At 42.6% G+C, this 12,934-nt stretch overlaps 2 protein-coding genes across 2 annotated transcripts in view; both read left to right on the top strand.

Annotated features, from left to right (window-relative positions):
• The first annotated feature begins 4,124 nt into the window (after nucleotides 1–4,124).
• LOC129676411 (protocadherin beta-2-like) lies at nucleotides 4,125–6,728 on the top strand. Its single transcript, XM_055606753.1, has one exon. The coding sequence runs from the start codon at nucleotides 4,206–4,208 to the stop codon at nucleotides 6,603–6,605; it is 2,400 nt and encodes a 799-aa protein (XP_055462728.1). The 5' UTR covers nucleotides 4,125–4,205; the 3' UTR covers nucleotides 6,606–6,728.
• Nucleotides 6,729–11,209: 4,481 nt separating this feature from the next.
• LOC129676418 (protocadherin beta-3-like) overlaps nucleotides 11,210–12,934 on the top strand; it is a 5,316-nt gene continuing 3,591 nt past the window's right edge. The window contains exon 1 of the mRNA XM_055606760.1: nucleotides 11,210–12,932. Within this exon, the coding sequence (XP_055462735.1) occupies nucleotides 11,234–12,932 (1,699 nt within the window). The 5' untranslated portion in view covers nucleotides 11,210–11,233. The remainder of the gene's footprint in view (nucleotides 12,933–12,934) is intronic.

Here is a 12,934-nt window from a genome sequence, read left to right as displayed (position 1 = left end):
CTGGGTAGATGTAGGCATTTGTTTCCTAAACGTTAAGAAAGGTAACTTGTTATTTGCCATTTTTTTTAACACAGTGGGGAGTTTTAAAAAAATGTTATGACATTATTATATTAATAGATTATCCATGTAACACAAATGTAGGACATAAGCCAGTATATAAGATAAATGTTTTGGGCACTTCATTAAAAAATAATGTTAAGAGATGGAGGACTTTTCCACAGCACACAGAAACAACACTCAAAACAAACATAGAACTTGGCTAAGAGAGTGTTAGAGACACTGCTATAGCACAATGCTGAGAAAGTAAGAACATCTGTGAAGGAAACAGTGACTGAATTCTTGCCACGGATAAAGAAAATTGGACAAGAATAATGTAAAGACAATAGCATGTACTAAAAGCTGGATTTCATAAGGATTATCATTCATTTTCTCAGGAGGGTCCCATCATGGCTACATTTGGCAGTATCTTCACACTTAGAAGATGCCTGCTAAATGTTTGGAGGTGAAATGTTATGATGTATGTCTTAGGCTTTTCTACTGCTGTGACTAAATACCAACCAAAGGCAACTTGATGAAAAAAGATTTTATTTCACTTACATTTCTACATCACAGTCCAGTATTGAAGGAAGTCAGAGCAGGAACTCAAATAGGGCAGGAACTTGGAAGCAGAGCCTGATGCAGAGACCATGGAGGAGCGCTGTGTACTGTCTCCCTTCCCATGCTTTCCTCTGTTTTCTTAGAGCATCCATGACCACCAGCTCAGTGATCTGGGATCTCCTACACCAAGAGTCTGTCAAGAAAATTTATCACAAGTTTATCCACAGGCTAATCTGGTGGAGACATTTTCTCAGTTGAGGTTCCCTCTTTCCTGATGACTGTGGCTTGTGCCAAGTTGAAAGAGAACTAACCAGAACAATGTGTCTATAACTTCGAAGTGGAAATTTCTGATTTCTTTGAAGACTGAATTTTACCCCGTGATGTTCTGCCCAGGTTGGTTTACTGAGAAGGCATGTGATGTGTTGCCATGACCCCTCATGTGCGAGGGCTATGACTTTGGCAGGCTGAGAACATCCATGGGTGGACTTTGTACACACACACACACACACACACACACACACACACACATGCACGCACACACTCACACACGCCCGTGCAGAGTGAGACATTGCTTTTGGATGGACATTGCTGCACTGATCTTTGTGCTTTGACACTTGACTTCGCAGAAATAAACGTTCCAGAGAGCTTCTCTGGGAAATCCAACTGAGTCTTTTGGCTTTTACTGCTTCATGTTGGCCTTTGGACTGGACTGCTGGTATCCTGATCACAGAGTCTGGTAATCTCCTAACGAACCATCAACCCTAATTAGTAAGAAGCAGATAAAAGAGAACTACTGCCCCTTTCTCTACTAATCTCCTACATAAGGTTGCAGGGGAGGGAGGGTGATCGAGGAGTTGAAAGGAAGGTAAAGGTGCGTTAGAACCCTAAATAAAAATAGGTTTGGTGAAAAATCTAAGCCTACATAACTGTCATAAAAACAGCTATTTTGTTTGGATGGAAGGTAGAGTTGTGCTTATGTATGTTTCTTTTAACTTTTTACACATGAAAGTTTTCTCTGGCTATTACAAATAAAGCTGCTACAAACATGGTTGAGCAAATGTCCTTTTTGTGTACTTGAGCATCTTTTGGATATATGCCTAGGAGTGGTATGGCTGGATCTTGAGGAAGCGCTATTCCTAGTTGTCCGAGAAAGCGTCAGATTGATTTCCAGAGTGGTTGTACAAGTTTACATTCCTACCAGCAGTGGAGGAGGGTTCCCCTTTCTCCAAAACCTCTCCAACATGTGTTGTCCCTTGAGTTTTTCATCTTGGCCATTCTGATGGGTGTAAGGTGAAATCTCAGGGTTGTTTTGATTTGCATTTCTCTATATAAGTAGTTTTCTCTTTTTCTATAATGTTTTTGTTGTCATGAAGTCACTGTACATGGTAGTGGGTTTCTTTCTTTTCTTTTTTTTTCTTTATTTCTCTTCTTTCTTTCCTTCTTTTTTTTTTTTGAGACAGGGTTTCTTTTTGTAGCTTTGGCTGTCCTGGAACTCATGCTGTAGGTCAGGCTGGCCTAGATGCATAGAGATCCACCTGCCTCCGGCTCTGAGGTGCTGAGATTAAAGGTGTGCAGAGCCACCACTGCCAGAGCCAGTAGTGGGTTTCAGAAAAGCAATTTTAATACATGCATATAATGCATTTGAGCATATTCTCTCATATTTCCATTCAATAATTTCTTTTACTACTACTACTTCCTTCTACTCCTTTACTCCTCTAGATTTCTACTTTCCTGTCATATATACTTTCATGCTTAAAGCAAACACTTTAAATTAATGCAATGAACTTCATTTTTAGAGCAATTTTAGGTCTTACAGAAAATCAGATAGTACCTAGAGTTCCCATCTACCTTCTTTCTTCCACCATATTTCATTATTCATATCTTGCCTTAGCATAGCACATTTAGTAACACTGCTGTACAAATATTGATACATTATTGTTCACTAAAGTGCAAAATTAACACTAGCTGACTTTTGTTGTATGAATCTATTACTCTTTTTACAAATGCATAAGGTCATGTATCTACCATTATAGTATTATAAAGTAAAATTTCATTGTTCAAAACAATCATCTGTTTTAGCTCTTTATTCTCATTCTTCTCTGGTAAACAGAATCTTTTTAATGTCTTTATAATTTTGCTTTTGCAGAATATTACATAGTTAAAACAATATTCTCTTTCTTTAAAAAATGTTTCTATTAAATCTTTGATAATTTCAGGCAGTGTGCTTTTTAAATTCATTTTTACCCCTCACTCCTATCCTTAACTCCTCCCTGATCCATTCCCATCTCCTCACCTCCTCTGATTTTGCATCTTATTTTTATTACTCAATAACACTTCCACTCCAATTTGTTCTGCACATACACGCCTGGGTATGAGCCACCCACTAGAGCATGGTCTGGTTGTCAGGAGCCAAACCCTTAAAAACCCCGACTCTCCCTCCCTAGAAGCCATCAACTGTCCATAGCTCCTCAGGGGTGAGGGTTCATTAACCTCTTTCCAATCCATGCTAGAATGTTGCAGAGGACCCCTCTTGTTTGGTAAACAATATGCCTTTTGTGGCTTGATAACTCAGTTATTTCTAATGAACATTAAAAAAAGTTAATCTTTTAAACTTAGCAATAAGTTTCAAGTTACATACTTTGGATTCTGATTTAATAAACCACCCTTAAAGACTTCAAAAAGATAATTAAGGAGTTTTAATGTTTTACTATGCATTTGATATTAGGAACTTATTAACTTTAATGGATGCAGCAATTTAATTGCAGTCATATCTTATCTGTTAGAAAGGAAAATAAAAAACATAGACACTGACAAGAAGAAATGAATCGGCCATGGGAATTTTTTTATGACACTCAGCCACATCATATCTCAGGGCACTGTGGGTTTGAAGCAATGCAAAGAGGAGGTGTAACGGAGGACACTTTTATGCCTGCTAGGACATAATCATTAAATTCCGTGTTTTCCTGTTGAATCTTTCCAGTTGAGTTTGATTTGAGACCAGTAACCTAACCACAGTTCAAAAGTGGACATGCCCAAGTTCTGAATAAAAACTGGAAACTTCCTAGTTAAAATATCTGTATGGCGCCTTTGTCACCTTTTCAGTCCTGAAGTTGATTTTTTTTTTCCTTTCAAACCTTCTTGAATCTGTGAAAAACAAAACAAAACAAAACAAAACAAAACAAACAAAACCAAACAAAACCAAACAAAATCCAAAGTACCTTGTCCAGGCCCTACATACCACTATAGAAGCAATAAAAGCCTTTGAAACACATACAAGACGTTGGTATATTGTGAGACACTTGAAAATCTGCTATTTAGAGACCATCAACACGAAAGTGAATTCTTAACGCTTTGGAGAAAACAATGCTTGAAAAGGACGCAGGGTGGCGCTGCAGGCTCAGAAGTTGAAGGAACGGCCGAGCAGCCCACCTCCCAGATGCCAGTCCCCTAAAGGGCGGAGGTGGGGAGAGAAGACCTCCTAAGGCAGTCTTTCCGGGAAGCCTCAGGCCTGGGGATTGTGGACTTGTTCCAGCGTTTGCAAAATATTTGCAGAGCGAGTCAGTGACAACGTGAACCACGGCTGAAGCGAGTTGGGAGACCAGAAGGCGATGGAGGCTGGAAAGGAAATGCAGCTAGTCTTGGCAAAAAGGCAAGTCCTGCTGTTCTTTGTTTTGCTGGGCATAGCTCAGGCCGGGTCCACCCTTAGGCGCTACTCGGTGGAGGAGGAAGCAGAGAATGGTTTTTTGGTGGCAAATTTGTTAAAGGACCTGGGGCTGGAGGTAGAGGAATTCGCTGCACGGGGACCCCGAGTCATTTCCAAAGGGAAAAAATTGAACTTAGAGTTTAAGAGGCAAACTGGGGATTTGTTGTTAAGGGAGAAACTGGACCGGGAGGAGCTGTGCGGCCCCGCTGAACCCTGTGTGGTACCGTTCCAGGTGTTACTGGAAAATCCATTGCAGATTTTTCAGGCTGAGCTACAGATTAGGGACATCAATGACCATTCACCTGTTTTCCTGGACAGAGAAATAATTTTGAAAATTTCAGAAATCACCGCTCCCGGTACCACTTTCCTCATAGAATGTGCTCAAGACTTAGATGTAGGAAGCAACAGTCTTCAAACTTACACGATTAGCCCCAATTTCTATTTTCACCTTAAACTACAAGACAGTCCTGATGGCACAGTATTACCACAGCTGGTTCTGGACAAAGTGCTGGATAGAGAGGAACGATCTGAAATCAGATTAATACTCACAGCGCTCGATGGTGGGAATCCACCCCGCTCTGGCACCGCCCAGGTCGTCATTGAAGTCTTGGATGTCAATGACAACGCTCCCGCGTTTTCAAAGCTTCGCTATGAGGTTCAGGTTCCAGAGAACAGTCCTGTCGGATCCCAGGTTGCTACTGTCTCTGCTAGGGATTTAGACATTGGGGACAACGGACGAATAGCTTATGCGCTTTCCCAAGCTTCAGAAGACATTCGGAAAACATTCCGAATGAATGCAACCTCCGGAGAAATCATTTTAGCGAAAACACTGGATTTCGAATCCACCCAGGCATATACAGTATATGTTCAGGCTACAGATGGTGGGGGACTTTCCGGAAGCAGTGTGGTGTTTGTCCAAGTAATGGATTTGAATGACAACCCTCCAGAACTGATTCTGTCCACACTTACCAATCACATCCCAGAAAACGCCCCGGAAACCGTAATTGCTGTGTTCAGTGTTGCAGATCCAGACTCTGGAGACAACGGAAAAATGGTTTGCTCTGTCCAAGAGGAGCTTCCTTTTCTTCTAAAGCCTTCAGTTGAGAACTTTTACACTCTTATGACAAACACGGCCCTGGATAGGGAGACCAGATCACAGTACAACATCACCATCTCCGTCACCGACATGGGCTCACCCAGGCTCACAACCCAGCACACCATAACAGTGCAGGTGTCCGACATCAACGACAACGCCCCCGCCTTCACCCAATCCTCCTACACCCTGTCTGTCCGCGAGAACAACAGCCCCGCCCTGCACATAGGCTCCATCAGAGCCACAGACTCAGACTCTGGCTCCAATGCCCACATCACCTACTCGCTGCTGCCGCCACAGGACCCGCAGCTGGACCTCCACTCTCTAGTCTCCATCAACGCAGATAACGGGCAGCTGTTCGCGCTCAGGGCGCTGGACTATGAGGCTCTGCAGAGCTTTGAGTTCCACGTGGGCGCCACAGACCAAGGCTCCCCTGCACTCAGCAGCCAGGTGCTGGTGCGAGTCCTGGTGCTGGACGACAATGACAATGCGCCCTTCGTGCTCTACCCTCTGCAGAACGCCTCTGCGCCCTGCACAGAGCTGCTGCCCAGGGCGGCGGAGCCTGGCTACCTGGTCACCAAGGTGGTGGCTGTGGACCGCGACTCTGGCCAGAACGCCTGGCTGTCATTCCAGCTGCTCAAGGCCACGGAGCCAGGGCTGTTCAGCGTGTGGGCGCACAATGGCGAGGTGCGCACCACCAGGCTGCTGAGTGAGCGCGATGCCCCCAAGCACAGGCTGCTGCTGCTGGTCAGGGACAATGGCGATCCTCAGCGCTCTGCCAGTGTTACTCTGCATGTGCTGCTGGTGGATGGCTTCTCCCAGCCCTACCTGCCTCTGCCAGAGGTGGCGCGCGACATGGAGTATGATGAAGATTCACTAACACTCTACCTGGTCATAGCCTTGGCATCTGTGTCTTCACTCTTTCTCTTGTCCATGCTGCTGTTTGTGGGGGTGAGGCTGTGCAGGAGGGCCAGAGCGACCTCCCTGGGTGGCTGCTCTATCTCGGAAGGCCACTTTCCTGGACACCTGGTGGATGTCAGTGGAGCAGGGACCCTGTCCCAGAGCTACCAGTATGAAGTGTGTCTGAGTGGAGATGCTGGGGCCACAGATTTCAAGTTCCTGAAGCCAGTTGTCCCCAGTTTCCTTCTTCAGAGTGCAGAAAGAGAGAATGATACAAACACCAGTTACAGGAATAGTTTTGAATTCAGTTAAATATTGGTGAGGAAACATGGAGTCTAGTCTCAGCTAAAAGGTGAAAGGCCTGATTTTACTGCTTTGACAACTAAAGGTGTCTATTCTTTGGAAGTAACTATCTTATTCCAATTCTTTGCATGTTCCTGGTATTTCTATATAAGTAAAGTATGTGGAATGAGGAATCTAAATTTTGCTTGCATTCCAATTTTAATTAGTCTCATAATTTTGTTTTTACTTATAATGTGAAAATAAAAATTGGACTTTCAGAAATCTTTTTTTATTTTTGTCCTGAAACTCACCATGTACACTAGGCTGGTCTCTAACTCCCAGAGATTCACCTGTCTCTGCCTCTTGAGTGCCGGATTAAAAATGCATGACACTATGCCCTGCAGAAATGAGCTAGAGCATCATTGATTAAATTTAAGGTCTTCAGTTCTGGATTATTCTTTTAAAAAATTTATTATCATTTATTACAATTTAATCAATTGGTATCTTGGCTGTAGCCCCCTCCCTCATCTCCTCCCAATTCCATCCTCCTCCTATACCTCTTCCCTAGTCTACTGATAGGGGAGGTCCTCAGACCCTTCTATTTGAACCTAGCCTATCAGGTCTCATCAGGAAGACATGCATTGTCTTCCTCTGTGGCCTGGTAAGGCTGCTCCCCCGGGGGTGGTGCTCAGAGAGCCTGCCACTGAGTTCATGCCAGAGAAAACCTCTGCTCCCCTTACCAGCTACCCCACTTGGAGACTGAGTCTATGGGCTACATCTGAGCTGGGGTTTTGGTCCTCTCCATGCATTGTCCTTGGTGAGGGTATCATTCTCTTCAGGGCCCCCAGGGCTCAGTTTTAATGGCTCTGTTGGTCTCCTTTTGGAGCTCCTGTTCCCTCCAGGTCTTTCTCTCCCTCCCTTCTTTCCTAAGATTCTCTGCCCTCTGTCCACAGTTTGGCTATGAGTCTCAGCCTCTGCTTCGATACCCCGATCAGTAGAGTCTTTGAGGGGCCCTCTGTGTTAGGCTTCTGCCCTGTTTCCTGTTTTTTCCTGCTTCCAATGTCTATAGTGTTTTTCCTTCTGAATGAGGATTGAGCGTCTTCCCTAGGGTCTTCCTTGATGTTTGGCTTTTTTAGGAGTATAGATTTTAATATGTTTTTCCTATATTATATGGCTAATATCTACTTACAAGTGAGTTTATACTATGTGTGTCTTTCTGCTTCTGTATTACCTCACTCAAGATGATCTTTTCTAGTTTCCACCATTTGCCTGCAAAGTTCATGATTTCTTTGTTTTTAATAGCTGAGTAGTATTCTATTGTGTAAATGTACCACAATTTCTGTATCCATTCCTCCACGGAGGGACATCTAGGTTGTTTCCAGGTTTTGGCTATTATGAATAAAGCTGCTACGAACATGGTTGAGCAAATGTCCTTGTTGAATGGTGGGACATCTTTTGGATATATGCCCAGGAGTGGTATAGCTGGATCTTGAAGTAGCACTATTCTTAATTGTCTGAGAAAGTGCCAGATTGATTTCCAATGTACAAGTTTACATTCCCACCAGCAGAGGAGGAGAGTTCCCCTTTCTCCACATCCTCTCCAGCATGTGTTGTCACTGGAGTTTTTGATCTTAGCCATTCTGATGGGTGTAAGGTGAAATCTCAGTGTCGTTTTGTCTGGATTATTCTTAAGTGCTGTCTAAAATTTTTTTTCTCTCCTTACCCGAGTTGTAACATTTTGCAGCCCAGACTATTTGAGTTCATTTATTCTCTTAATGTAACTTTCATCTCTGAGCTGACATTAAACTCTTTACATGAGTGTGACTAACAGAGAACTCTTCCCATGTTTATCTATGCACATATTTTAAAGTATCAGCACACAAAACTTATGATTCTTTAAAGATTGTGAAAATCTTATTTGTTGGATTTAACAGTGTTCAAATTATAAATGCAAAACAAATTCAGTCAAAAGTCATATGCTATTCTAAAGAATAGCTAAAGGACACCTGTGTAGTGTTTTTCAAGGGCATGATAATTTTTCTTTTGTTTCATTTCACTCAAATAGGCTTTCAAAGTTCTTCTGAGGAACTCAGTACTTTTTAAAGTTCCTCCCTCCCTCTTTCTTCTTTCTTTCTTTCTTTCTTTCTTTCTTTCTTTCTTTCTTTCTTTCTTTCTTTCAGACAAGGTCTCACCGTGGTCTTGAATTTGTGACTGGACCGCCTACATCTAGACTGTTGGGATTACAGGCATTGCACTAGCTTCCTAGTTGATTAACCTACGGAGACTTTATTATAATTGAACTATATACAAAAGCATATGCTTTTATCTTTTACCAACTTAGAAAATTTGCATGTAGCCTGGCATTCCATTGTCATTTTTTTTCTGGGACATTAGAGATTCAGTTGAGCCTAAGTCCATGAGCAGTGTGTGTGAATCTATTATAATATTTATTAATTTTCGGGACTGACTTATTTTATTTTTCTCTCTTTAGTACCATAGACTTTTAAAAACTTTTTAAAAAAAAGTCTGTGGTAGGCCAAATGAGATGGTTGGCAATTCTTGACAGCCTGAGTTTGATCCCAAGATCCACATGATAGAAGTAGAAAACCAGTTCCTCAAAGTTGTTCTCTGACTTAAACAAACACCTAAGAAATTATTTGAAATCTCAGTTTTTGAGTTATGTTTATGGATAGCTCCCATTTATTTCATGATTAGCACAGTCATCATGATGTTTTAGGTTCTTAATATTTTTGACTAATTGACTGAAAGAAGAGTTGTTTTAGTTGCGACAAACTAATAATTAAATAGGGCAAGATACTTAATGAATAAAACTTTTGCTGGAACTGAGTACTCCGACATACAATGAATAATCTGATTTTGCTATTATCACTCTACTGCTTTTTTTTTTGACATATATTTCCCTTTTCTCTCTTAATGCTTAATTCAAGTGTTCTCTCCTGTCTAATGGCTCAGTGAATATAGAATTCTGGTATTTTATTTTATAATTTAAATATGCTTCTGTGTTTCCCAAGTTACTCACCCAACTTTCTTCACTTCTTTCAGTTTAATTTTAGACACATCTGATACAGAAATTTTAATTCTTAATTTTTCAAACCTTTATTAATTTTTGCATAATTTTATGTGTATTTGTATGAGAAATGCTATTAAACTTAAGGAATTTGAATATCTCATTTTGGGATTAGTGATGTCAGAAAGAACTGCCTTAGCTTCAAAAGTCTCTGTTTAATCACCTTATCACATGTGGGATGTTGGTTATGTGACTTCCTATGACATCAACTATCTTGCTGTTATTATCAAGCACAATAACATAACATTATAGAAACATAGCTGCTATTAGTTTCAGTGTCACTAATGTTAGGAATAAACTCAATTATGAGCCAGTGGGTAGCACTCCTGATACTTATGTAGAGAGCTAAATTGAACACATTGTATCTTCACTGCTTTTTTTTTTTTTTTTTTTTTTTTTTTGCCAGCCTCCAATCTTACAGTAGCTTCCCGTTGCTCTTGGAATAAAGTACAAGGACTTATAGTTTCTCATGGTTTTTACCTGACTCATCTCCGTACTCTTGAGACACTCAGACCCGGCACATTGTCCTTTATTATCTAGATTTCCGACACTGTACTCTTGCAGGTTCTTCACATGTTCTGTATCACCTGGTACACTTCTGATCCTTAACAGTCCACATTAAAGGCAAGACTTCGGGGAGGATTTTCCAAACTACCTCTCATTAAATCCAGGGCACTAGTACGTTTCCTATGTCACACATCCCACACTGTTTGAGCATGTTTGAAATGTGCATACCCTGTTAGGTGGGAAACTGTATACAATTTATAGATCTGATCTTCTATCATATTATATGCATAACATCTACAAATTAAATAGCTATCTATGGTAATAAGTTAATACAGGTTAAGCTAATAATTACTAAATTTCTGTGAAAGGAGAGCAAACATTATTAAATACTCCATGAGCATGAAAATATGGAAGTAATCATGTATTCCCAGCCATCTGATATGAGCATGGTATTTTACCACCTTAACTTTTCATAGTGTTTCTCCTACTGTTACTGCGACTCACACTTTTACAAAACTTTGAAAATAAAGAAAACTACAAAAAGGAAAGATAAGCATGTGATCAATTAAACTTTTAAAAATTTTGTAGGTAGTAATTAAAGGTGAGCACCCTAGCCTGTGCGCACTTAAGTTATGTAAGTGAGGACTCTTACTAGAGATAGCTAATTCCATTTAGTCATCGTACTTGCTTAGTTTATGTTTAACTTGTGTTGCTCAGGAAACTCCCTCAATAGGGTCAAGTAGGTTTGATAAGAGAAATAAACGACACAAATAAAAACCAGTAACAAAACCAGCAGCTTTTTCTAAGAAAGTAAAACTGCGAACGAACGCATGGTGGCGCTGTTGGCTAAAAAGGCGAATTTAGACTTCCTAGTCACAGACTCACAGTGCGGTCTGACGCGATAAATCCAGGGCTTGTGAACCTGGGCAGATTTTTAAGCAAGAAAAACGGAATCCCTGAAAAATAGCAGTTGTTAGGCTGTCTCCGAAAGACTTTGTTTTTCACAGAGAGATATAAGGCTCCTCTTGGTGACAAGCTCTTGGAAAAACACTGCAGAAATACAATGGAGGCCAGGGAAGAACGCTTTCTTAAACACAGGCAAGTCTTGCTTCTCTTTGTTTTCCTAGGTGGGTCTCTGGCTGGGTCCTGGCCTAGGCGTTATTCTGTGGCCGAGGAAAACGAGAGGGGCTACTTAATAGCCAATCTAGCGAGGGATCTGGGGCTCAGTGTTGAAGAAGTGGCTGAAAGGAGAGCTCAGGCTATCTCCAAAGGGAGCATCCAGTATTTTCAGCTCAGTCATCAGACGGGAGATTTGCTCTTGGCTGAGAAGCTGGACCGGGAGGAGCTGTGCGGTTCCACGGAGCCTTGTGTGCTGCCCTTTCAGATATTGCTGCATAATCCTTTGCAGTTTATCACGAATGAGCTCGAGGTCGTCGATGTCAATGACCACGCACCGGAGTTTTTTGAGAATGCAATGCAGCTGAAGGTCCTGGAAGGCTCCCCACCCGGGACGGCGATTCCTCTGGGAAGTGCTGTGGACTCGGACGTGGGGAGAAACGGACTCCAGAACTACACAGTCTCTCCCAGGTCTCATTTTCACGTTCGCACCCGCCTTCGTAGGGATGGAAGGAAGTATCCGGAACTAGTGCTAGACAGCGCTCTGGATCGGGAGGAGCAGCCAGAGCTCAGCTTAACTCTCACAGCCCTGGACGGAGGAGCCCCGCCTCGGTCTGGCACTGCTCAGATCCGCATCCTTGTCTTGGATGTAAACGATAACGCCCCAGAATTTACACAGTCGCTCTACGAGGTTCAAATCCTAGAGGAAAGCCCAGTTGGCTCTGTCATTGCCACCGTCTCAGCTTCTGACTTAGATACGGGAAATTTTGGTTCAGTATCATATGTGTTTTTTCATGCTTCTGAAGAAATTCTGAAAACTTTTCAACTAAATCCCAGTACTGGTGATATACAATTAGTTAAGGGGTTGGATTATGAAACAATCACTACTTACGAGGTTGACGTAGAGGCCAAGGACGGTGGAGGCCTTTCAGGAAAATGCACAGTCATAGTCCACGTAGCTGATGTGAACGATAACCCACCAGAACTGACTTTGTCATCAGTGAGCAGTCTTATCCCTGAGAATTCCGTAGAGACTGTGGTGGCTGTTTTCAGTGTTTCTGACTCAGACTCAGGAGATAACGGGAGAGTTACATGTTCTGTCCAGAATGATCTCCCCTTCATCCTGAAGCCATCTGTAGAGAATTTCTATACTATAGTATCTGAAGGAACTCTGGACAGAGAGAGCAGAGCCGAGTACAACATCACCATCACCGTCTCCGACATGGGCTCACCCAGGCTCACAACCCAGCACACCATAACAGTGCAGGTGTCCGACATCAACGACAACGCCCCCGCCTTCACCCAATCCTCCTACACCCTGTCTGTCCGCGAGAACAACAGCCCCGCCCTGCACATAGGCTCCATCAGAGCCACAGACCCAGACTCAGGCTCCAATGCCCACATCACCTACTCGCTGCTGCCGCCCAATGACCCACAGCTGGCCCTCAACTCTTTAGTCTCCATCAACGCAGATAATGGGCAGTTGTTCGCGCTCAGGGCGCTGGACTATGAGGCCCTGCAGAGCTTTGAGTTCCTTGTGGCTGCCACAGACCAGGGCTCCCCCGCACTCAGCAGCCAGGTGCTGGTGCGAGTCCTGGTGTTGGACGACAATGACAATGCGCCCTTCGTGCTCTACCCTCTGCAGAAC

This window comes from Psammomys obesus, unplaced genomic scaffold (assembly GCF_907164565.1).
Source record: "Psammomys obesus unplaced genomic scaffold, mPsaObe1.curated_primary_1811, whole genome shotgun sequence".
In the NCBI taxonomy this organism is placed as follows: Eukaryota; Metazoa; Chordata; class Mammalia; order Rodentia; family Muridae; genus Psammomys; species Psammomys obesus.
The sequence above is the reverse complement of the archived record's forward strand: the minus strand, read 5'-3'. Positions and strand labels throughout refer to the sequence as shown.